General features: G+C 42.2%; 3 protein-coding genes across 10 annotated transcripts; 1 reads left to right on the top strand and 2 right to left on the bottom strand.

Moving 5' to 3' along the window:
• Positions 1-198: 198 nt before the first annotated feature.
• LOC113583398 (zinc finger and BTB domain-containing protein 12) lies at positions 199-6255 on the bottom strand. Of its 4 annotated transcripts, XM_027019718.3 has the most exons (6): positions 5996-6255; positions 3953-4158; positions 3683-3880; positions 3506-3544; positions 3350-3439; positions 199-3114 (listed from the first exon to the last, which is right to left on the bottom strand). In XM_027019718.3, exons 2-6 carry the CDS (start codon positions 4154-4156, stop codon positions 2104-2106), a joined length of 1542 nt encoding a protein of 513 aa, XP_026875519.2. In that variant the 5' UTR covers positions 4157-4158; positions 5996-6255; the 3' UTR covers positions 199-2103. The 4 variants fall into 4 exon arrangements, with proteins under 4 accessions (XP_026875519.2, XP_026875520.2, XP_026875517.2 ...); XM_027019719.3 differs by having other exon boundaries at positions 199-3045; positions 3350-3544; positions 5996-6253; XM_027019716.3 differs by having other exon boundaries at positions 3350-3544; positions 5996-6250.
• An 881-nt stretch (positions 6256-7136) lies between these two features.
• sacm1la (SAC1 like phosphatidylinositide phosphatase a) lies at positions 7137-18988 on the bottom strand. Of its 4 annotated transcripts, XM_035529289.2 has the most exons (20): positions 18878-18988; positions 17019-17113; positions 16332-16406; positions 15916-16043; positions 14577-14726; positions 12920-12979; positions 12758-12791; positions 12403-12504; positions 12206-12291; positions 11583-11669; positions 11309-11377; positions 11117-11196; positions 10851-10949; positions 10575-10713; positions 10045-10114; positions 9843-9915; positions 9669-9762; positions 9469-9561; positions 9203-9260; positions 7137-9037 (listed from the first exon to the last, which is right to left on the bottom strand). In XM_035529289.2, the coding sequence occupies exons 1-20, from the start codon at positions 18904-18906 to the stop codon at positions 8901-8903; spliced, it is 1758 nt and encodes a 585-aa protein (XP_035385182.1). In that variant the 5' UTR covers positions 18907-18988; the 3' UTR covers positions 7137-8900. The 4 variants fall into 4 exon arrangements, with proteins under 4 accessions (XP_035385182.1, XP_081559788.1, XP_035385183.1 ...); XM_081703656.1 differs by lacking the exon at positions 7137-9037 and having other exon boundaries at positions 9202-9341; XM_081703662.1 differs by lacking the exons at positions 15916-16043; positions 18878-18988 and having other exon boundaries at positions 17019-17083.
• Positions 18989-19016: 28 nt separating this feature from the next.
• On the top strand, positions 19017-25374 carry tnfa (tumor necrosis factor a (TNF superfamily, member 2)). Of its 2 annotated transcripts, XM_035529291.2 has the most exons (6): positions 19018-19170; positions 19604-19695; positions 23081-23499; positions 23624-23651; positions 23758-23817; positions 23972-25374. In XM_035529291.2, exons 3-6 carry the CDS (start codon positions 23320-23322, stop codon positions 24427-24429), a joined length of 726 nt encoding a protein of 241 aa, XP_035385184.1. In that variant the 5' UTR covers positions 19018-19170; positions 19604-19695; positions 23081-23319; the 3' UTR covers positions 24430-25374. The 2 variants fall into 2 exon arrangements, with proteins under 2 accessions (XP_081559803.1, XP_035385184.1); XM_081703677.1 differs by having other exon boundaries at positions 19017-19684.

The following is a 25374-nucleotide window of genomic DNA, read 5'->3' as shown; positions in this document are numbered from 1 at the left end:
ACAAGTGACTGGGGATCAGAACAATTAATGACCTGTAAAACTAGATCCCAGCAAAGCAGGGTCACATGGAGCCAGTCTTCACTGACTAAACATTAAGCTGTTCTGAGTTTGAGGCACCGCAAGAGGAAAATATTTCAGACACAAACTCGTGTAAAGCTGAAGTTTATCAACTTGGCTGCAGAAAGAAATGGAAATAAATCTGTTGAAATGGTGTATTTTTAATGCATCAAAGGTCAGAACATGCTTTATCTAACACACAAACACTTGAAACACAGTGATCTAAAAGTATGTAACAAGAATCCATAATTACAATATTATTAACTGGTTAATTGACCTGCCAAGTAGGATAAATGATGAAACCAGACAGACATTAATGAAACTGACAGGTTCTGTTCTTGTCTTTGATTTTCTCACACTAGTCTGTCAGCACAGTGATTTCTTACACATTAAATGAGGCACAGATATTCAGTCTGTAACCAACTTCTTGTAAATAATGAGAATGACCAATGAGTCACTAATTCACCACCAATCTCACCTTGGCCAGATCCTGGCAGCATGTGGGCTTCATTTAGGCTTAAATTGCTGTCCATACATGAGTATTAACCATCACTGTGGACACCCTCACTCTGCCAGTGATTTTTTTTTCCCCATTATCCTGTGGCCTGGGGTGGGACAAGGATGGGCCTTGATCATTCTGAACTTACACAAATTCTGACCTGAAACACGGGTCATATTATTTTTTGTTTTACATTTTATACAATGCAAAAAAATGAATCCAGAACAGCCTATGGTTATGATTTATTGTCCCTGAAGGTGAAATACTCGTGGTGTCAATCTTAGGCTTGTCCCAAACATGAAGCAGTTTGTTTTGAAGTCACCACAATCAGGAAAGTTTGGGAGCTTAACATGTACTGGCAATTGCAGTAAAAAAACCCCAAAACAAACTAGCTAGCTAACCAGCTACATTATCATTAAAACAAACAAACACACAAGTCACACAGTTTGGAAGCTAAACAATTAATTTGTAAGCATACTGTCTGAACGATAGTTAGCTAACATTTCTGTACTATGATGGCCAGTATAGAAACTTCAGCTTTCCATCAGTTTGGATCAGTCATCTCCATATTAAACAAATCAATTTCCTTTGAAAAATAATTAACTTGATGCTGAACAGAGAATCGGAATAACAAGCCAGAGTGCACAAGATAATTTGGTTCTAGTACAATAAAACCACTTTCTCCTCATATCTAAAAATGAATTGAATTATACCAAGCCCTAGTTATCAATATATAATTACTGCAACACTGTTACATGTGCAACTCTTTTCATGAGACTCACTGTATGCCTTGAAATGAAATGAAAAGAGTCATTGGCCATCAGGGAGCAGTGTGTAAGCAGAATGGCCTAAGCACCCCAGTCAGGATCTGGTACTTAAGCCTCAACAGTCTTAGGGGGTTTTCACACTTGAGTTTGTTTGCCCAGAGCCAGGACTGCTTGCTTTTTATTTGGTCAAGTGTGAAAGCTGTTTTCGAACCCAGGAATGGTATAGAGAATTGATTGCTGGTCGTGCTCCAATCAATGGCCTAGGGTTGGCCTCAAGTGAAGTCTGGTGTGGTCTACTGCATGTGTGGAAGCTACCCAGTCCTGGTGCCACGTGAGGTTGTGTGATTGGTACCTTTTATAGTGTAACTGTTTCAGCTTATCGCATCACTTCCCTTTTCAAGTTTCACAGTACATGGTGAAGTGCCATGTGTCTAACAAAGTGCTGTTCCTCACAGCTTGAGGGTATCCAAAGAAAATCAATTTTTAAAAAGCAGCAAATGGATGAACCTACTGACTCAGATTTTGCAAACCAGGGTGCAGATAAGTGATAAATTGAATTGTGCAATTGACCCACAGTTCCAACAGAATGCTGTGAAAGCAAACCAGTGATAATGGGCCCCTCCCCCAAACAAGCCCAGAATCGGTCCTGGGTGTGGACGCAAATATCCAGGACAAGTGTGAAAACACCCTTAGAGACTCATGAGGCCTCTGTAATGAGCTCCACCTACCCATCCTTGTCTAAGGCTACTTTAGATTACCTTCAGACAAGCCTCGGCCATCTTAAACACCTCCACCCGTGACCACCCCCCCATTCTCCCGCTGGATCTCCAGGTAGTTTTGGGCGGTTGTCTTCCCATGCTGCTCTTTCAGGTGGCGGCGCAGCGCGGGCTTGTGGGCGAAGCACACGTGGCAGAAGGCACAGACGTGTGGCCGTGCGCCGCTGTGCATGTTCATGTGGTCGCACAGCGTGGACTTCTGTGTGAACGTCTTGTGGCACAGCGGGCAGCTGTGCAGCTTGGTGGCGCGGTGCACGGCCATGTGGCGGCTCAGGTTGCTGGAGTGGCTGAAGTGCTTTCCGCAGCACGGGCACACGTACAGCAGGTGGGTGGAACGCGAGTGCACAGCCAACGCCTGCACCGACGAGAACGCCAGGCCGCAGTGCTCGCATGCCACTGTGCCCGTCACGCACGACGTCGAGCCCACCACCGCCACAGAGTCGTCCCCGTGGGCCTCCTCCTCCGTGGGCACTGCCACCACCCCCATTTCGTCCACAGCGCCGGAGGTGTCCAGGCTGAAGTGGGCTGGGGCACAGTCCGAGCCTGGTGCAGTCCCCTGGCCTTCACCAGCCCGGTACTCTGCCCGCAGGGTGCCGTCAGCAAGAGCCGGAGCTGACAGGTAGTCCGGCCCGATGTCCGCGGCGAAGTTACCTATGATCTCGTCAGAGGTGGGAAAGCGCCAAGCTTGCTGGAAATTACCCAGAGGCCGTCGCTCGCGGAAGGTGTAGCGCTTCCTGTGCTTGAAGCCCCGCCCCCGACCACCCTTAGGCTCCCCGTGTCTCCGCCTCAATGGACGTGGCCCGCCCCTGTGGCTGCTACCTGCTGCCCCGTCTTCCTCCCTGATCAGCTCCTCCACCTGTGTGTCTAACAGCTCCACTGTCTCTCTGGCCTCCTCCAGGACACCAGCGTTATCTTCTGGGTCTTGGTGGTCGTCCTTTACATGTACCTGAAACACAGTAAAATCATTCCTCGCTTCTTCCTCCTGAATATATCCGGAGCATTCTGATTCTCTAACCTGTAACACAGTGAAAGTAGTTGTAATTTAGTTACAGAAACCTGGATACACTCATACACACTTTGTGGCAACATCAACCATACTGTCTTCTGCTTGTTTCTATAAGTAACACACAGTTGTGTACACACAATGTACACATACAACGTATTCCTATTAAAGAGGCCAGTGTGGGTAGGTACATCTAATAAGGTGAACTGTCTGTGACCATATGGTGGGACAATGGAAACATATGTACCTGTTGTATGGATAAATCACCATCATCTCTCTGCTGGGTAATGGGACGTTCATCACCAGACACTAGGGCCTCCTCCTCGGAGCTGTGAGGCTGCAGTGATGATGTATGGTCAGAAGGGGGTGACACAGACTCAAGACTATGTGCGCTTCCACTTACAATCACTGGCATTGACTGGGAGTCCTCCATTTTCAAAGTCTGAGAAAATGCAGTGTTGATGAACAGAAAAAGTAATGAGTAAAACAGAACAGTCTTTGTTCAGATATCAGCTCATGCTGATATAAATCTCAATGCTAGCCATAACGAGTGTGACTGTGAATTGGTTCACGGACTCACTCCTACTGGATTGTGGTTCCTGGGCTGCAGATAGTTGCTAAGCGCTCCCCTGCATTTCTCCACCACATGTTCCATTTGGAGGTAGCTCGCTGCAGTCAGGTAATTTACAATCTCTTTGGCACTAAACTGTAAGATGCCTGTGTAACAGGACTGCAGGAGGTCACGTATGACTGTTGAGCTGTGCAACACCGACACCTGCTGGACAGAACATGGAAGTGTTAAGAAAAACATTTGTACTCCTAGCATTAACATAAGCCTCATGCGTTGTACCTGTAACTCTGCAGACGGGTTCAGCAGAAACTGGTCCCTGAGAAAGGCGGAGCAGGCAGCCAGCACCACTTTATGTCCCCGAAACATCTGCCTCCCCCCCGCCGTGATGGTGATGTCACAGAAGTGCAGCTGCTCACGCAGGGAGTTCATGCTTCTCAGAGCAGCATCGCCATGGCCAGGCAGATGGAAACACACCTCATCCATATCTGCAGGATGCAACGCCGAGTGTCAGTAACCCACCCTAACAGCACTGTTCTAAAATCTAAATATCTGTTTTGAATTGACAGTCGGAACAGCAGATCACACGCTATTCCCTCAACCCGAACTACTGCATTTTGCAATTGGAAAAGGCTGCACAGCCTTAAAATTAGAGCCTAGTCTGGATTTTGGTAACTTGTAAAGAACTGTAAGACAAACCAAAGAGTGATGAGATTTAATGGCATAATCATCATAAGTAGAATGATGGTATAAAGGAACCATATATTTTGGATCACTTTATAGCAATGGTATTAAAATCTGCATCTCAAATACAAAAAAAGTCGTTGTTTAAAGTTGATTAAAGATTAATGCAGCTGGTTGGCAATTTTGTTGTCACACCTGACTCCCTGGTTAAGGGCGCTTGGGATATCTGTGGTTCCTGGAGACTTAAGACTGATTTGATTTAAAGGCTAAGCAACAGCCTTAAATGGAGAATTATGTTAATAACATACATGATGAACAATATAGAATGACCTAGTTTTATGAATGACCTGTGAAGGTCCTAGTTTCTGTCAGTGTCTGTTAGTGTTATGTAGATAAATGAAAATCAATTGTATGGCATAAGTATTGGTATATTTTCTATGAATTTGTCTGAGGTAGTGCCAGACATTCAGCAGTATTAACAAAAGTAGTCACACCATTGTAAAAGCATATTTCATAACAATGTAATGCACAGTTCTTGTAAAGTTTTCTAAAAACCCTTCAGAGAGCACTAACTCTGGTACAATACAAATCATATGTCCACGAAAGATCGTTTTTTTCCTGTTCCTATTAACAAGCAACAGTTTTTAAGAGGTTAGGATACATAACCTTTTCTATAGAGTTGGACATTTGTGGTGAATTTTTAAAATCAGCATAACCCAATTGGCTACTGGTAACTCAAGGCAAAAAGACTTAGGTTTAATAAATAGGCTCTCTTACCACATTACCATACACGTTTATATATAAGCATCAGCCAACAACATCCTAGCGCCGCTTAAACTTACAGCACAGTGGTTTTGTGCATCAAATCAGGATCAAAATCGATGAAAACGACACCAGCGAGTGTACAAAATACCAGTTCGACTGCACCAACAGTATATACGGCAACAAGTGTCCGACGAAAGACACGGAAATACAATACAATAATTCCAATATAAACTGAAAACCATCGCCCACTTATGTAAGAGTGTGTGCAGCGGGTAATGTGGTGTCGAAATGGGGCTCCAGAATTGACGCTTTACTTTACACGAACCAAGACAAGTGGTTTCTGTTCGACTACAAAGATGTACAAAAGCGCTGGACACATTTCTACACGGTACCACCTCGACAGCCCCTGTGAACCGACCGTGTGATCTTCACGATAAATGGGATTACAGACTTCCTAATTTCGTGGATTACGGGTCGTGCCGCTTCAACTTCATAATAACTTCCATAATACATCTTAACCGTTACCGTTCATCTTAAATAGACTAACATTACTCAGAGCACAACTAGCGAGCCAGCTACGTTAGCTATCCCAAGTGTTTTTAGTACGGCCCATAATGTATCAAGAGCCTCGACACAGCATGTTGAGGAAACGTTTTTAAACTTAGTACTAAGCACTATAGCTAGCTGGCTGCGGCACTACACGTAATTCACACACAAATGGTCCAAAAAGAAGTCTTTAAGGTAGCGGCGACTAGCCAGCTAGCATCTTTTGTCTCCATAACTACCTACTAGCCAAAGCTAGCTGACTAGCCTGAGATGTGGTTAAGGTTGGCTAGTATTCGTTTCACTTTCCATTCATCCATTTGTTAAATTTACCTTTGATGTACTGTCACAGATGAGCAGGTAAAGTCCTACATAACAGAAACACGTAAGCGTTGCGACGTGCTTTTTTTTGCAAGTACTTATGTTTACACGGTTTAGCCAGTTAGCTAGATAATGTTTACTTCTTCATAAAGTAGACTGTACTACGGTGGCCGGCATATAACATCCGACCTGTGCTTTCGACAGCTCATCAGGCGCGTTTGTAAATTCGTTCAGTTTTATTCCTGCGCTTTGTTCAGTAGTCAGTGGGTCGTCTGGCTCAGTAACGGGTACACCAATACGTCCTTGACAAAGATTCTACGCTATATTTCTGGTAGGATAACCAAAATCCCCCGCCTCACTATGTCCAATGAGTCATTACTTCGCATTTAATAAATTAAACTGATTTATAAACGCCCACACCCATTTCCTTTTGTATTTTAAATTGTATTTTTAAAAGCACTTCAGGCTTATAGTGCCATGAAAAAAAACCATGTCTTTTGTAACCTTCAATTATGTATGATCAATTACAGTTAAAGTCTGTCAATAAATACAGTGTCAATTGTAAAATCTTTAAAAAGGAATAGGGATCATTGGATCAGACAGCTTAAAAGCTAAAGCTTATGTATATCTGAAAAACGTAAAGTATAAAAAATAAATTATTAAAAATGTATATAAAAAAGATATTTTTTAATTTATTGTAATTATTTGAACACTTGCAGAAGGAGAAGACGTTACAAGATGAATACTCCTAACTGGACTTTCCAAGATGGGAAAGATTTTTCCAAAATCCTAAAATTTTAACAGCTTAAGATCACTATGAAAAAACATCACTGGCACAAATGCCACACACAACTGCAGTGCCGGCAAAAGCAAACCCATTGCATTAAAAATAATTAGAATTAATTTAGCATAATTTCAATAAAGAACCGCAATATCAGAAACCGAAAAAGAATTTCACAAGTATACAAATTTTACATCTTAGAAGAAAATTAATAATACCTTAAGAATTATTAGCAAGAGTCTTTCAGCACACAATAAGTTTGTTAAAAGTATTAAGTTATATTTCCCATGACCTGAATTCTTAAACCTTTGTTTGAAATAGAGGTCAATCTTAAACCATAAATGGGCATTGCAGAACTGACCAGGTCACACACAGTAATTAAACATTTTATTACAATGTTGAGGCTGATATGACCTCTTAAAATAAAGAAATCATAAGAACAAAGAGAACTAAGCTCTAGATCAAGTTCTAAAAATACAAATACCACGTTACACTAAATTTAAACTCATTGCACTTTGAAGATCTTATGCCATCTGAAGATGAGAAACAAAAGATCATGACAACCACACCCTCTTGAGTACTCCATGAGAAAACTACTTTTATATCACACGATCCCCACACATGACCAAACAACATGAATAAGCCCCGATTCTCTCACTGTAAGGTACACAATACTACACAGAATTGCGTTGTAATATTAACATTACCCTGGAGAGGTTAAGTAAATCACCATGGTTTATACAGCTGCTGTGCTAACAGTGTGTAAAGGTGTGCAGATCTAACCACCTGATCAACAGATTATCTAGCAGAGAATTGTGTGCATTATTAAAAGCCCATCACACTACTTAAATTTAGTCTAATACTAAATTTGAGTGTTCAGTGTTTTTGTGTGTATGAGCTTAACTGTTGCATTTTTTCATGATCACAGTGGGAAGGATATACATGACATTCTCTCACCAACCTAAATCAAACCAGGGAGTAAAATATGAGATTCTTTAATTGCGTAATCATATACAATATATCAGAATTATGCTCAAATGGAGCTTAATGGAAAGACGTTTATCTTTCAGTGCCTTCAAGAAAATAAAGAAATAAACAAAATTGTCATTTTAGGACAAGCTGACCAAGCAGAAATATTTACCCACTATTGAAGTACAGGAAAACATAAAACGCAGACTTCAGCAGCACCTGTTAACATCATGTGAAGTGCAACTCCACTCTCAGTACTCGACAGGCAATGGAAGAATAACACTGCAACCACACACACAAAAACAAACTGATAGGGAATGTGCCCACAAGGAAATCTATTTTAGTCTTGTGGTCCACAGATGGAATAGTTAGTAAAGTGCTGATAGAAGACATTTGTGTAAACCATTACTGAGAGTGTGCGCAAAATCTCTGCCCATCCATAGCCATCTTAACCCATTCAGCAACCTATAAAAATTGTGGTGAATAAGACATTAGTAACTTGAGGACTCAAGAGTACAGAAAAGAGCAGAGCAGCAGGTAGGAGAGGTTAAGAGATCCATGTAGCCTACGATATAATGATGACATATCGTATGAATATAAGACAGGTGTCTAACGCAAGAGAGCCCATATCCCTCCTAATATAAATGATGTTCCGTTGCATTTATGTGTACAGAAAACCCTCATTACACAGTGCCTCTGTTAAATGGAGTAGGGCAGTATTTACACATATAGGCAGCTGAATGCCAACCAAAATAACTTTGGTAACAACAATATTGCTCCATAAATCACAAAAAGGTCTAACAATGAAGTTCTGGGCAAACAGCTTGTTCTAATGTAGTGCAAAATCAACAGCTCTGCTAAAGCATATAATGCGAAGTATTAAGTGTGAGCTATTTTTCTTATGGTTGGGCACCATGCCACTCACTTGAAAAGATTACTGCACAAGGAGACTGCATGTAGAGGTGAGGTCGGGATGGCGGACGCAGGATTACAGACTGCGAGCTCCTGCTGGATGGCCATGGTCTACAGTAGGAGAAGAACTGTGCGGCGAGCAGATCAATACAGACTCCAAACCTGATGCAGCCAGGAGGAGGAAGAAGGAGGAGTGGGGTGTGGTGGTCCTGTGGGACCAAGCCGCTTTCAGCACATTCACACACACACACACGCCTAATCCATCTTCTCTTTCTGGACCAGCTTGGGCACGTTCACAAACTCCTTGCCATTGAGGAGGATGACGGTTGCCGTGACAACACCAGCCACGGCCCAGAACAGCACGTACGCCACTGTCTCTCTCCAGGTGTCACCTGAGAGAAACGGAGGTGTTCACGCCGTCATGCATGTCACTGTGTTTAATGCTGCAGCTACAGCGTTGAATGCTGGAACCACATCATACAATTCATTAAGAAACATTTGTTTTTAAGGTGAATAATGCGAATAATGCTTAAACTGGATGTTTTTCCTTTCCTTACCAGCCATGAGAAGGCAGATAATGCACATGGAGAAAGCCACCAACATAATGATGGGCAACTGGAGGAAAAGAGGTCAGCAAACCCTGTTAGTCGTCATCTTCAAAACTCATTCAATTTGATGACCATTTATGAGCCTGATCTGAGGTAAAGGAGTTACGATACAGCAAGGCCATCGCATGAAACTTCTATTTTGTAAACAAAATATTATCATCTCATCCTCTATTCCAATTATAAATTTGGATTAGAGATCAGAAAAACCAACTGACCGTGAGGAATTTCCAATCTTTCTGCAGTTGAAGAGGTGTCAAGATTTCCATTTCGTCCACAGAGTAGTTTCCAAGAAAGAGGTCAATGGAATCCTAGAAAGGAAGCAAATTCTGTTTGGATTTATGAGATTCATACAGATAGTTCCTCAGCTGTGAAAAGACACAAGAGAAAGTGTAAGAGAAAGTGAATTCACACTTACTTGTCTGAAGCCATCAGAGAAGTTGTTCTTGTAATAGCGTATCATAGAATTCCAGCCATCCATAACTAAGCCCCACTGTGTCCTCCTCCCCGTCCTGAGGCAGAAACAGTGGAGGTCAGGAGAGAGGACCCTCACTCACCAGAGGGGCCAGGCACAGTTCTGCAGGTTGCTTACCTGGTGAAGTCGGTCTTTAGGGCTCCGGTGCCGGCATACTGCTTTGCACATGCGTTGGCGTTGTCGGCCCAGGCTAAAAACCAGAGGAAGTGTGGCAGGGTTAAACAAAGGTAGGTGCATGATGAGTCTTTGAGCTTTCCAATATAGAAAAACAGGGATTTAAACAACACAGGGTTATGAAGAGTGTGAAACTAGCAAGCACCATTCTTGTAAATTTTCTCAAATTCAGCCTGCTCCTCGATCTTCTGCCCGACGTGTAGGACACCCATTCTCTGCAACGAAAAAAGAAACACAAACATGAAGAGCTGATAGATATAGAGAGTGCAGAACGTGTTGCTGTCCTGTGTGGAAGACAGGCTTGGATGACCGGTTCAGAAGACAGGCTTGGATGACCCGTTCAGAAGACAGGCTTGGATGACCCGTTCAGAAGACAGGCTTGGATGACCCGTTCAGAAGACAGGCTTGGATGACCCGTTCAGAAGACAGGCTTGGATGACCCGTTCAGAAGACAGGCTTGGATGACCCGTTCAGAAGACAGGCTTGGTTGACCCGTTCAGAAGACAGGCTTGGTTGATGTGTGTTTGCAACTGCTCACACACAGTGAACATGTGCAACAAACAGAAGACCTTACCTGAAAATCTGAACCAAAAGCTATTTTTGCAAGCATAAGCCTAAGCCCCACAGCCTGCTGGAGCACGTGGGAGCCCGTTGAAGCCTTTGGAGGGGTCTCACCTGGAGCTGGCTCTGCAGGGCGCGCCGGGCCAGGAGGCTCTGAACGACATTGGTGCGATCCAGGCAGTCCATACAGTTACTGCGGAACACTCCGGTCTGCTGCACCACCACCTTCCCATCAGAGCTCAACATGAAGTACCTGCAGACACACGGGGGGTGGGGGGGGGCACCTCTATCACGTGCATTTCCCTTGTTAGCCTTGTGGTTCCTATTCTTGTTGTAAACACAAATTGCCATAACTGCATCAAGTTTCATGACCTTAAGAAAGAGACGTACCCAAATTCATCCTGCATCTCTGCCACGGCATCCACCAAGAGCTGCAGACGGTGCCACCTCATCTTGCTGCACTCCTTATGGAAGTCGAAGGCAATGTACCTTGAATGAGGAAGCTCAGTCAACCACACCGATTAGCTCACTGGATACTTGCAGTTATTACAGATCCAAAGGACCCACACCCAGCAACAAGAATCCAATTAAAAGCTCAACACCCTTGATCACAGCTTGTGAGGATGATGTTAGTGACAGGGAAAATGGAGACTTACTTTATCATTCCACTTTCCATGCTGTTCACCAGTTTGGCAAAAGTTTGCTCAAGGGGCAACTCAGAACCTTTCTGATTGACCTAAAAATAAACAATTAATCAAACTACACAAAACAATGGATGCCTTGAACAAACGCCATCCACAAATACAAATTGTTTTTGTTGTTATACATGAAGTACTTCAACACATTACCAAGTTCAGAATCACTTGCTTCCCATAAATGAGGACCTGGGAGTCAAAATGTCTCTGGAATCCATCCAGCTGTGAATGATTAACATACTTATGATGAATTTGCTAGAACAATATTTTATAGCCGCCTTGTAAGGTCTGATTATAAGGCAGTTATGGGTTTTCATCCCTTAGGTGCTCTAGTTCTGAGCCCAGTATCCACACGCAATTACTAAAATTCCTGAAAGAATTCATATGTTACTTCTGCAATGTGCCATATTAAAATTAGAAGGCTCACGTGATTGGTGGTACTGCTGATCTGAGGCTTGGGCTTGTATTTCAGGTTGGGTCTCTGGGACCAGAAGAAAGGCATGGACCCCCGGGTCTGTTAGAGAAGACACAGGAACAGTCAAAGTGAAATAAAGCCATAACTCCTAAAACAAGATGGAGTTATTCAGTAGTGAGTTTGAAGCATGTAGTTAGATTAGTAAACTACTTCTTCTTTCAGAGGATTTCATAGCTAATGGAAGCACTCTTACCCCTACATGAGCTAATACAGGCAGGCTTTGGAAATCAAAAAAGTAAAAATCGGAGACTCAAAACAGGCTTCTCTAGGCTTCAAATTACTGCTTTTCCCATGAAGGACTATGAAGTAGGTTTCAGAAGGACACACCAAACCTGTAACTGCTTCATTTAGTCACACAGCAGCTAGACCACTATTCCCAGAGCCTGTGGATCAGCTAGACCACTATTCCGAGAGCCTGTGGATCAGCTAGACCACTATTCCCAGAGCCTGTGGATCAGCTAGACCACTATTCCCAGAGCCTGTGGATGTTTTAGAGGCTCTTTCAGTGTCAATAGCGAATGCCTGTTTGAGACATCCAGGATAAAGATTGCTGATTCATGCTCTGTTTGACCAACCTGCACAAACGAGGCTCTGCCATTACTGTACTGGACGATTTGTTCTGTTTCCACAAAGTTAGCAGCATGTCCTTCGGAGTCGATTCCTGAAAGAAAATGGAAAAAGTGCTGAAAAACAACAATCATTCAAGCCATAAGCATACATGTACGAGTGTGTGTGCATCCGTGTCTGTGTCTGTGTGCACATTTCAACATACCTCGGACATAATATCGCACACCAGCCCTGAAACAGCTCCTTCTAGAAATGAGGATCCATTCAAATATCTTCCCATTGATAGAACATGGCTTCATCATGATAACTGTTGAACACGGTAAAGGTCTAGCACAACCCATCTTTGCACATACTAATGCTACTAATCACATACTAATGATTTATGCTCTTCATTTACATACAGCAACAATCACATTTGATAGTCTTCATGAGAGGGCTTAGCACTGAGCTGACAGATAGTGTTGCTAGTTCTGTGCTGCCACCTAGTGTACAAGAACCTGAATGAAGATTTTTGCCAAACGGCACAACCTGAATCTGCACAGAAAGCAAAAAAAGGATACAACCATGGATGACAGGGAAAACAAATTTGTGGAGCTAAAAAGGAGAACACATACAAATCATAATGCATCTCCCTTTTGTGGAGGAAAAAGTCATGTAATCTTGTGAGGTGCAAACTGGGTTGTCAGTGAATTAAAAATACTTGATTTTCAGTGTGTCATTACCTCGGGTTGCGCAAGGAAATCTCTCAAGAGGCTTCCGTTCCACACAAACCTCTGATCTGCCTGTGGGGGAAAGAAAGGCAACCATGAAGTCCTCATGGCTATGTGTAAAAACTGCTCTGACCCCCCCACCCAAAACTGGAGTTGTAAGGAGTACACCTCCTTACTACTTATAAGGAGTTGTAAGAGATACGCCAGTGCCACAATCAATCTGACCAAAAACTGGGTGGAATCTGGAATGGAATCTGTGTGGGAAAAGACATCTGAAAACGCAGAGTAAGAATGACTGTGAGAGATTGAGTAACAGAGGCAATGCCCCAAACAGAGAGAGAGAGAGAGAGAGAGAGAGAGAGAGAGAGAGAGAGAGAGAGAGATAGAGAGATAGAGAGAGAGAGATAGAGAGAGAGAGAGAGAGAGAGGGGTCTGTGTGAAAGAGATCTAAAGGAAAAGAAATGATGTGAAAGATTATGGGGCCATGTACTGACACACAAGTCATGTGATATCCACCAGGTCTGTTGACTAAGTAGAAAAGCAACTACACTTCTACACAAGGGCTGCCAGAGATGACCACGTTGCAGGGGAAGGAGTGCTGATGTACTGTGGGTTTTTATAACCGAAAGAGAACAAAAAGAGAGATGGAAGCTAGAAAAAAAGAAAGAAAGTGGAAGAAATAAATAAATGTGAAATTAGAACAGAACAGATAGTGTTGGGTAAATGCACAATGATGAAATAAATAATAAGAAGAAGAGGCTGACCTTTTGATGCAGAGTTCAATTAACACTTCGCAATAAACATGAGCTGTGATATTTATAAACAATGCAGTAGAAAGTGAAACATAATGACACTATTTGCGTAGAGAATTCAGGCTTAATATTAGCTTTGGCAATTCCAACGAACCAGGGAAAAGAAACACACACACACACACACACATATATATATATATATATATATATATATATATATATATCACATATACCAGTAATCTCTTACTGAACATGTCAACAAGTAGCTAAAGTGTAGTTTACCAAACTAAGAGTCTAGAGATCCAACACCACATCTCCCATAACACTCCGCTGATACAGATGAGGCACCTGAACAAACGGCTTTATGCACATTTTGCCGTCCAGGATAAGCCTGATGAAAATCCTCCAAATCTGCTTACATTACTATTCTGCTCGTACCAGTGGGTTGACTGCTACCCTCCTTTGTGTGTCTGCGGCATCTTCTCTGTCTCTCTAGCCATTTTCTATCCAAATATCAAATTAAATATTAAGTGAAAATTAAATGACTGAAAAACTTGCTTAGTGAAATCGCTAAGTTTAGGCAAATAACCATGTCATCGCTCTGCTTGAATTGTCATGCTCATAAAAACAACACAGAAAGTAATATTGGGCAAGTTCTGTTTTTTTTCCGCTGATGTAGAATAAATGCACTCTCCCATGTCCCAGCACTAGAAATATCTGATTATCTGTAGTGGTTACCTTACAAATGTAAGAGTATACATAAATATTGGGAATCTATGGTGCAGACATTGTGCGGTGAGTCTGTCTGTGAAAATATTTGAAATGACTGGATCTATATTTATTCTTTAAACTGGATTCCATTCTTTAGGAAAATGTATCACCACATATCCCCCTCTCTCTCTGTCTCTGTGTCTCACCCTCTCGAGCAGGCTCATCTCCTGAAAGTCAGGGCTGGTGTTAGCAAGTCGCTGCTGGGTGTGGGTCAGGTCATAATCTGTGCAGAAGTAGAAGCCATCTGTATTCAGGACACTGGTGATCATGGACAGGAACGTCTTGTTGTCCTGCATCTGTTCAAAGTCAGAGGTGAGGTTAAACTATGAGTACACACTCAAATTGTATGGTGCTTAGGAAACATACATACATTCTGAATTTTAAAAGACACACACAACACACGTTTAACACAAATGTGAGGCAGCTGTTTTAGAATTAGTTGTGTTTTGCATATTTAAAACAGGTTACAGGATGCGACACGGGGTATTTTAAGTTAAGGGCCAAGTCTGTGCATGATCAAGTGATATGCAATATTCAGCTGGCCAGCACTCTGTAATAACAGAGTATTAACGGAGCAAGTGTGAAAATGAGCACTGTGCTGCATGTGTGTGCAGCAGGCTGCGCTGTAAGCATGCACCCAAACACTTACACACGCATATGCACACACCGTATGTTTACACAAACGCACGCAGGCACACATGCACGGCTGTGTCCTCCATGCTGGCTGTGGTCAGCATCATCTTCCGTGTTCTCCTACACTTACCCTGCGTGTCCACACTCCACACCCCAATACGCCCTCTGAACTCAGTACAGTCCCTCACACGCCACTGCAGCACCCTCACGCCCTGCACCAACACACTGTCCCAACCGCACATCTCAAAACAAGCTGCAGCATTTTGTTACCGCTCATCAGCCGGCGGAAACATGCACGCCAGTCCAGAATCTAAAACTAAAGAGGCACGATGCAAGTGAGTGATTAGTGGAACCCCACACCAGGGTTGGGAAATCTGCTCTTTCACGCCCTTACACGGAACGCCAGGGTTTATGCTGCTCGATCTGGACGCGAGCCTGCTCTGTTCAGACTCTTCAAGACCTGTGGAGGAAACACCGCGCGGCTCAACTCTCCATCAGCCGTTTTTACAATGATGGGACCTACAATTAAGGCTCTAGCTTTGATAAATAATGGAGTGAGTGAGCCTGCCTGGCTGTAAGGAAACACCGAAGTCATGGATGCCTGTGAACGCATCACCATCCCCCAGCAAAGAGCACTTCAATAAACAGGACTCTCCCTTTTCTGCCATGCAAGACTTAAATAAACTTAAAAATATAAACCAGGAAACACCTCAGAGTTTCTTCATGCGATGCCTACTCATATCTCAACTATTATTTCACCTACCCAGAACTCTGATCTAAGTAACAGAGACTGTAATGGGCATCAGTGGATGGATGAACACTGGTTGAGGTTAAACAGTGAGCATTGCTTACTTGGTTTTCTGTGAGGTGCAATACAGTCTTCTTGTAGGAGAGCAGGTCAAACTCTACAGCCTTCCACACCGTGTGGCCAAACAGGTTACCCACTTTCCTCTTCTTAATGATGACTATGAGGTACATCCCTGCAAAGGCACAAGTAATTGAATACCTCCATCTGCACTCACAGGGATGCCTGCTTCACACAAAATGCCTTCCAGTCCACCTGGGTCTAATATTCCAATTTTCTTAAGACCTTGATAACGCCAGATTGGGTGTGGGTTCAGGATTAGGGCTGGACCTAATCTCCACAGGGAAAAGGATCTGTGGGAGCAGGGTTGTGTGCCTCTAATGATCACACCCTCTACCCACCCATCAACCAACACACAAAAACACAAATACGCACAAAAATACGCAAAAAAAATAGGTCCTACCAGCCACTAGACGAATTGTCCCCATGATGCCACAGATAGACTTGGTTACTCCCGACAGAGGGATGTCCCTAAAACCTTCAAAAGAGAAAGATGTGTCAATCCACCTCACGGGTGAAAGCATCCATCTCCCACCCTTGCCATTAAACATATCAATGTTCTACTGACGCAGTGTACAATGTTCTACTGACGCAGTGTACAATGTTCTACTGACGCAGTGTACAATGTTCTGCTGACGCAGTGTACAATGTTCTGCTGACGCAGTGTACAATGTTCTGCTGACGCAGTGTACAATGTTCTACTGACGCAGTGTACAATGTTCTGCTTTGTTTCTTGCTAAAAGAACATCCTGAACACTGACACTCAATTAACTCCACAGTAGACATGACATATGGCCTCTATCATACCACAACTGCACATTGATAACTAGGTTAAACCATATATTAAATGGTACTCTCACAAGTCTGCTTTCCACCAAGGATCATTCAGGCAGCCATGAGAAAACATATTCAATTTTCCAAGAGGCTAAAATGCTGATGAACGACAGTGAGAAAATCTCTAACATGCATGCAAACTCTCAGATGGAATTATTCCAACATCATAAAACACACTGGCATATTTTCTTAACAACAGGACCTTTTCCTTGTATTATCAGTTAGAATTCACTGTTTCTAGGTCAGCAGCTCACACCTGCGAGGGTCATTTCCATGGAAACCCTATCGATGACCAAGACATCGTTGGCATCACCACAGGCCTCAATGTAGAACTTTTCAGAGGTGACATGACTGCGAAAACATAAAAGAAGAGCAGGTAGAAATCCTATGCTACTTTACTGACACAGGTAAACTAAAATAAAAATAAATTACTACCTCTACAAACTAAAAATGACACAATCGATTAAATATTTATGATGTGCATTTATTTTCCCATTAAATATCTATGTGAAACAAAACTTTTTTAACGTGTGGTCAATCTAAGCGTTTGCACAAGTGAACTTCCTTTTATCATCTGCTGTGCATTTTGAAAACCAGCAAGATGTGCAAAAGATTTTGGAACTGCAATAGTAGAATGCTTCTGCACAAAGATAATGAGCAGCAGCTTTGGCATACCACTGTATGATTGTACATGTCATCAATAAACTCTACTAGCAAGCTAAGAGCCAAGCCATGGACCACCATGGGACTGTTTCAGCAACTCCCGACTGGAGCCCCAAATCAATACTAGAGCACAAATGCTTTTGGCAAGTTTAAATAACAGAACATGCCTCAGACTGGCTGCATTGACAGTGAGCCAAAGTTGGTTAAGCGTTCGCTCCTTGCTAGATTGCTGAGCAGTACATTTCCTGTGCACTTAAATTTGCTCCTAACCACAAGCAAAACTGAAGTAGCAGTGCAAGCGTATCTCTGGTTCACGAAGAATGGCAGTGAGTGAGTGGGAGGCTGCATCATAGCCCTGCAGCTGGACCTTCCCTTGTTAGAGTACCAGGCCTGGCATTGCCAGTACTGCACAACCTCAGACTGCATGACCTCAAGTGAAATGCAGATATGAGCTTCTATGCAACATGGCTCTACTGAGGCACAAATCGGTTGCATCTTGAGAAAAAGGGACTCGTCAGCTGACACCGTTGTAACGCTGGTTCTTTTTTGTCTTTTCATTGTTGGTGGTCAGTGTTGGTCACAGCAGGAGGATCTGATAAACTCCTGGTGTCTAAGGGTCGCACACAGCACATTCTAGCCCACGCCCACCTACTGTATAAACATCTCCTAAATATAACAGTCATCCTCAACAAAGGGAGCAGCTCTGTCAATACCACAGGTTTCATGCCTGTTTCATTCAGGTCGGCTACTGACAGCCACTGGTTAATGGCGGTGATGACTTAGCAGTTGTCTTTTCTATACCAGAATTTTAGTTATGCGAATGCAGCAGAAGTGTTTACAAAACTATTTGTGATTCTATGATCACACGTGCAAGGCAGCACTTTCAGAAATGACCTCACAAGGTCACAATGACGTGCAGAAGAGTGCAGCAGATGTTGGTTGTTTGGAAAAGGCTCACGGTTTAGCAGGCACGCTGGACCACTGGTTCTTTGCTCAGCGTGTAACCATAACAGAGAAACATGGAGAGATTCCAGCTGACCTCAGCAACTAAGATCATGCAACAATCTCAATGACTGCCCGAGGTCAGCGTCTAGTGCAACAGAAAGCCTCTTGAAGAAGCTAATATTCGTCCAAGTTGCGTCTCGCGATTTAAAAGAGGTCACGTATTTGGAAATGCAAGGAATCCGTTTTAAATGGGAACCACCGAGAGATGAACAGTTACATATCTTGGAATGGTTCGGCAATAGGATCAAGAAGTTAAACAGGACTTTGCTAGCCACTGGCTAAGTGACCGGCGACAGTAGTCGGCTATTTGGGGTTATTTACACCCTCGTCGGAACGGCGAAACACTTCCACTAATCGATCTAGCACGGACCAAGGCGATACTGAATATCTCAGGCAGTTTGGCGGTTGCTCTGCCTAAACAAAATTTTATAATACACCAGCACTTACAGGTTGAACCCCTCGTAGGTAGTCGCCATCTTTAGTTCCGGTATCACTGACCTCGCGTGACGTTTCAGTCGCGTTCGAAGGAAGGGCGCGAGAGGAAGGCGCTGCTCGCGGAGCTGACGTCAAACCTCGGGTCTTGCCCCGTGCGTTGGAATGCGTAGAACGGGTTTACTCTTGGAAAGCTGGCATTCATGTTTTTGTTTTTTTTTTGTTTTTTGTTTTATTAGAGGTCTATCGGCTGTTACGGTCGTTAGCTTTCAAGCGTTTTTGATGTCTGAGTGACCAGAGAATAGGAGGTTAGCGGTCTGCATTTCCGCTGAATGTTCGTGGTCTTTTGCACATTGAGAACTCAGCACGAAAGCGAACCTGAATTGTTGCAGTCTGATTATTTGCAATACCAAATGTAACATTCGTTTTACACGAATGTGAAGTTGAATTTTACTTGCTGACGTGAACTGATGGCAAAAAGTAAACGCGCTTTGCAGTTGTGTTGTGAGAGCATATTATGAAATCTATAAATAATTCATGATCTGCCATCCAGAATACGTCTCAGATTCATTGCAGATGAATAATTAGGTAACTGTCCAGGAGCTCTCTAGGTGATGCACAGGCCGTGCACTGGGGAGGTTTTAATTGGCTAGTAAATGAATTCCGAAGCAGGTGAGATTTTGTGTTGTTGAGACATGCGAGAACGCAGGAGTTAATTAAATTCCCATCTCTACGGTACAGTAAACGAAGATTTAGCTGTTGTCCCTACTGTAATAGCAGAAGAAGCTAAGAGCACCGATCACTAGAGACTCATCCCAGAGGGTAAACACCAGGTCTGTCTGTCTGTCTTTCTTTCTGTTTCTTTCTCTTTTCTCTTTATAACTACACAATGGCAGGCCCCTTTTAAAAAGTTAATGCATGTTAATGGCAGGTAAAAAACATCTCTGCTCTTCTTCCTTTCTTTTGATTACAAAATAGTGAAAATTATTACAATTGTTCTCATTTGCAAGGAATCAGCAAACAAATTTACATTTATTCTTTAACAAATTAGATGATTGGACTGTTATACAGGTCTAATGGAAGTTTTTTAAAACAAATTAAAGTATAACAAAAATTTGACAAATTATGTGTTGAGACTTAAATTGTAAAGTTTTTTTTTAGAAAAGCATAGACAAGGGAAAGGCAGGTAAAAAAAAAAAAATTCTGCTAAATTTATCCAATGACAAATCACATCTAAATATAGGTGGAAATCCACAGTTCAGTGTATAGAAGGGACGGGGCCTGCCATTGTGTAGTTATGAAGAGAAAGTACAATTTCACACACGGAAAATCCGACTCTGGGGGTGTTTCAGTGTGTTAATGCAACAGCTACAGCTCCATCTAAAGGTAAAGCAGAGGTGTGTGAGTCAGGGATGGCCATGTGGATATAGACATTTATTAATAGATTTTAGAGGTATTACTGTTTAACTGCACCTGTTTGACACCTGTTTGTTTATTCCTTGATTGACCGAGTGCTGACAGAGCTCGTACTCAAATGCTCTTGTCTACTAGCAGATTAAATCTTCTGAAAGTATTATGTTCTCTGAAGAGGAAATGGAAGTCAGGGGCTTGTCCGAATGATGGCTAAATGAGTAAGCACACACATTTTCCTCTACAATTGTTGAACCCTCCACAGTCTCTGACTCCTCTACAAGGGGAAGAAAGCCCTTAAGTGCAGAGAGTTTATTCTGCTTGCTCACACTACTGAATAGATATTCCTGTGGTAATGACTCCATCTGTTTGAAAGTGTGGGTTGGTGGCATCCCCACACACAGGAACAAAGGAAGAGATATCACTGGCTTGAACAGTGGAACAACTGAATATCTTTATATACAATAAGGATGTTTATAGGCAAGCACTGTAAACCAGGGTTATTGTTTCTGAACTGCCCCTCTGTACAACTGGAGGATGGCTTTTTGTGTGTTTATACTAATAATAGTGAAGAATGAATTTAGTGACGAAACTACAAAAAGGAAAATAATTTCTTTTTTTCCATTGGAACTTTTGAATTTGCCACACCTAATAATCTTAGGATTTAGAGCTCAGATGGAATGTTAGACTAGGTTAGATTAGGTGGATGTCTGAATTCCCCTTAGCTCTCTCCCACTGCTGAAGCTCAGTGGCTTTCATCTAACACCAATCTAACGCACACGATGCCACAGAGGATGTCATGGAGAGATGTTGGTCATGTGTACCATGATGACAGACAGGAAGTAGCAGGCCACACAGCTGCGTGTACTTTAGGATTTTACCTCGGAATATCTGCTGCATATTTATTTCGTTATTTATACACATAATCTGTCCCAATGAAATAAACCTGAAACACTGCCGCTTGTTACTGTCATGCTTTTTAATGACTTTTTTTGGTTATTTATTTTCATTGCACATTTGCTTCTGTTGCCTGTTGTGGATTTGACTTGGTTGCACAAGTCAATGTTATACAAATGTGAACCTTTGCTCCAGATTTAAAAAAACATTAGGGAACTAACTGCTGATAAGAGCATTATGCAGGAATTTAAATAAAAATGGATGAAATAAAAAAGTTCAACTAACAAAAATTAGCATAATAGACCTTTATAACTAGAATCAGACTAAATTTTCTTAATTGTCTTATTAATTAATTGTAAAGCAATGTCTTCATCTATGAGATAAGACTTAATAATTCAAGGGGGTCTACCTTGCCTAGTCCCTGATTCTTCACTATTACTCATTATGCCTGTACTTCAGGTGAAACTGCATGCATCAACTATACTATTTAAAAATGTCCCACTTTCAGTTCTTCAGATTTCTACTGAAGCTTGCATCTTATTCACACCTCCACATTCTGTTCCACGCACAAGTTATTGTCAAAGCCTTTAGTGTGGTTGCCCCAAATGGCATCATTTGTTACCTTTGAACCTCTGCCCTGAAATAGGCTTCTTTTCTGAGATCTTACCTCCAATTGATGTAATCTATTTCTAAGTACAGTATGATAAGGTACTGTGGCAGGCTAAAATGTGTACCAACTAGCAAATTCCAAATAACTAAAATAACTAAAATAAATAAATAAAAAGCATAAAATTTGCTACCATGAAGTTATGCTGAAATGGTCCTGTCGTCTCATCCCTCATCACCTTTAGTTTGTATATTAACATAGAGATCACATGGACAAGAAAAACGACAGCTGTAGCAAAACGGTTGTATCGACGAGTTGTGTCAACAAACGTCATAAGTGTAATGAAACACCTCTTTCTTTATTTGCGTGTATGTATGCTTTTATTGTGCTCTTCGTGTGACCCATTAGCTGAAGAAGTATGAACAAGTATTCTTGATCTGTAAACTACAATGGTGAGATTTTTTGAATGTTGCAATACATGACAAATAACGGCATGCTGACTTCAGTAATCTTGTATCACATGCATTTGCGACACACCCAAGAATCCCAGAGGATTAGAATTTCCATTGTCCTTTAACTTCCTGTGGAACTATTTATGCAGAGACAAATCAAGCTGCCAGAGTTAATCATCCACCTTTTTGTGATCCTGTAGGCTGTGATGTCATGGGGAAACTATCTGTATTAACTAGGCAGATTTTAGCAATTGTTTCTGCTGAGTAGGGTCTCTAAGCCATTCTGCTATCTCAAACAACCACAGCATTAGGAATGTGGCCATGATTTGATATCTCACACTTTTAAGTGAGACATATTTCATATTTTCACATGTTCAAATACACCTCCGGGGGTGTCTTCCAAATGAATGTCTAATGTGTGAAATATATATCAACCAAAGATACACAATGGAAGGTATTCCAAGGAATTCCAAGCCAGTATATGAATTCTACATTTTCAGTCAACATGCAAATACTGACAAATGTACAACCACAGAAATTGCAACACTAGGAAAAGACATGCAAAAGAAAGTGAAACAGGGAATGAAGGATAATATTGAGGAACCAAGAGTAGCATAAGACTAATACAGCAAACATGGTAGCTCCATAGCCTAGAGATATAGGTACATGCATATGTAGGTATATGTCATGCAGGAGTGGAAATGGTTGTTGTGCACGTGTGTGAGTGTGTGTGTGTGTGTGTGTGTGTGTGTGTGTGTGTGTGTGTGCATGCGTCTCTCTACAGGAGTGTATGTGGCGGTGGGTTTTCACTTGTGAATTTTCATGGCTTCTTCCTTCTCTGTTTGGTTTCAGTGCTTTGTGGTGACATCAGTGGAGTTTCCCTCAGTGCTGCTGCACTCTCCTTTAAAAGATCTACCCTACAGCCAAAGAGTCAGTGCATCGCCACCAGCAAGCCACACTGCAGTACGAAAGGAGGACATTAGAACCGATTACCATCACTTTATCCACAGCGGCTGCAGTTAAACCTCTGTAAAGAAAACTAAGTCTTGGACTACATTCCTACAAAGGAGGGATTATTAAACACATCACCAATGGCCAGTGACAAGGAGGTCATTCTGGAAGTGCAAGGGGCAGTGCTGAGCCCTGCGCAGGCCACAGTCAGGAGAGAGAAGCATGCCAGCCGTGCGTGCTCTGTCAGCTGGAACCTGTGTGGGGTCCTGTTTGCAGTGAGTCTGTGCTTCGCGGCTTCCCTCTGCTTCGCCCTCAACACGGTGAGTTTCATGTCAGAGAAACACCTAGAAAACACACCTTGTGGATGCACTGCACTGCATAGCAAGTCAAAGATTAGCTGGGTAATAACAAGCTTTCTATTTTCGCTTCTTTTTCTTTTAACAGATGCACAGAAATGCCGAGGAAGCGTATGGTGAGTTCAGTTGCATGCTTGTTCGGTTCATTGGCCACTAGAGTGTTTTCGTCTTGCTGCTGGGATTTCAGGCAGTTAACAGAGTTCTTTCTTTTCCTCCAATCAGACATTAGGCACACACTGAGAGAGATATCTGGGAATGCCAAGACTGCAATTCATTTATCAGGTAAGGTTTGGCCTGCAATACAAATGTCACATGCCTTATGTTTAAAAGGAATCCACACTGTCTAAAGTAAGGATTTGCTGACAGATTTGTTCCTTTCATTCAGAGAAAACATGTGTAATTTGCATATTAACCATATTTTAAATTCCCAACAAAGGTGATTACAACTCAGAAGTATCCAATACGTCCGTAGAGTGGCGAGACAACGAAGATCACTCTTTCGCCGAAGGTGGGCTACAGCTGAAAGACAACCAGATCCACATCCCCCGGAACGGCTTGTACTTTGTCTACAGCCAGGCCACCTATCACGTTAGCTGCACAACAGACCCAGATCATCCCTCCGACCATGACGTTGTTCACTTGAGCCACGAGGTGTCATGCTGGTCTGGCTCGTACGACAGTTGGAAGCCGCTGCTGAGCACCGTGCGGTCGGTGTGCGAGCGCGCCCCCGCTCAAAGTGACGACAGCGGAGAGTCGTGGTTCACCGCAGTGTATCTCGGGGCCGTGTTCAGACTGCAGGCCGGAGATCGCTTGTGCACTAGGATGGATACGGAAAGGCTGCCCGAGATAGAGGGAGAAAACGGGAAAACGTTCTTCGGAGCTTTTTCCTTGTGAACTCCTTGTGGGCAAAAGTGTAAACCGCCTGTGCCAACCTCACGCAGTCTCGTCTTGTTGCATGTTCCTCTATTTTCCATCAGCCGCTTGGACGAGTAGATGATTTGTTTTATATTAAAACACATCTACGCTTAAAGAGTTTAAGTAGTGTAGTGTAATACTGCAAAGGTCTAAATGGCTCTGTTTAAATAGAATGTTGGCAATCAGCAAATTTCGTTATTTTTCGTTGTTTACAATACTTCTGTATTGTAAGGTAGTCATAAATCACCAAACCACAAGCTTTTTTTCTATAGAATTTTAATTAGATAGTGTGTTTATTTATCTGTTTATTTATTGAAGTATTTATGTATTTATTTATTTATACGATTTGTAAAATTGTGATCTAAATAAGACACAATAGGAAAAACGTGAGATGTATAAAAGATTAATAAACATTTTTACAATTCTGACAATTTTTGTTATTAGTATTTGTTTGAAATGATTATTTAACAACAGTTTTCTTGGGAAGGTATGTGTAAATGTGTGAAGTAAAATATATAACCCAAGCAGAACAAGGGTCAAAGTTATTACACACATATTTCCAACATATGAAATAAATTTTTAACCTTAAACTAGGCAAAAAAAGGAACAACTACAACAAAAGGCTTTCCAGATATGGCATTTATCTGACACTTTTATCCAAAGCGACTTACAATTCTAACTGAATACAACTTGAGCATTTGAGGGTTAAGGGCTTTTCTCAAAGACCCAACAGTGGCAGCTTGGTGGTTGTCGGAGTCATTAAACTTCTGATTATTAGTCAAGTACCATAACCAATGAACTACCACTATATATATATTCTCTGGAAACCTTGTGCAATTCAGTTTTGAAATTTCAGTTTTGAATCTCTCTCTCTCTCTCTCTCTCTCTCTCTCTCTCTCTCTCTCTCTCTCTCTCTAACAGAGA

This window comes from Electrophorus electricus, chromosome 2, assembly GCF_041902795.1.
Source record: "Electrophorus electricus isolate QZ-2024a chromosome 2, ASM4190279v1, whole genome shotgun sequence".
Classification (NCBI taxonomy): domain Eukaryota; kingdom Metazoa; phylum Chordata; class Actinopteri; order Gymnotiformes; family Gymnotidae; genus Electrophorus; species Electrophorus electricus.
This window is presented reverse-complemented; position numbering and strand designations above follow the sequence as displayed.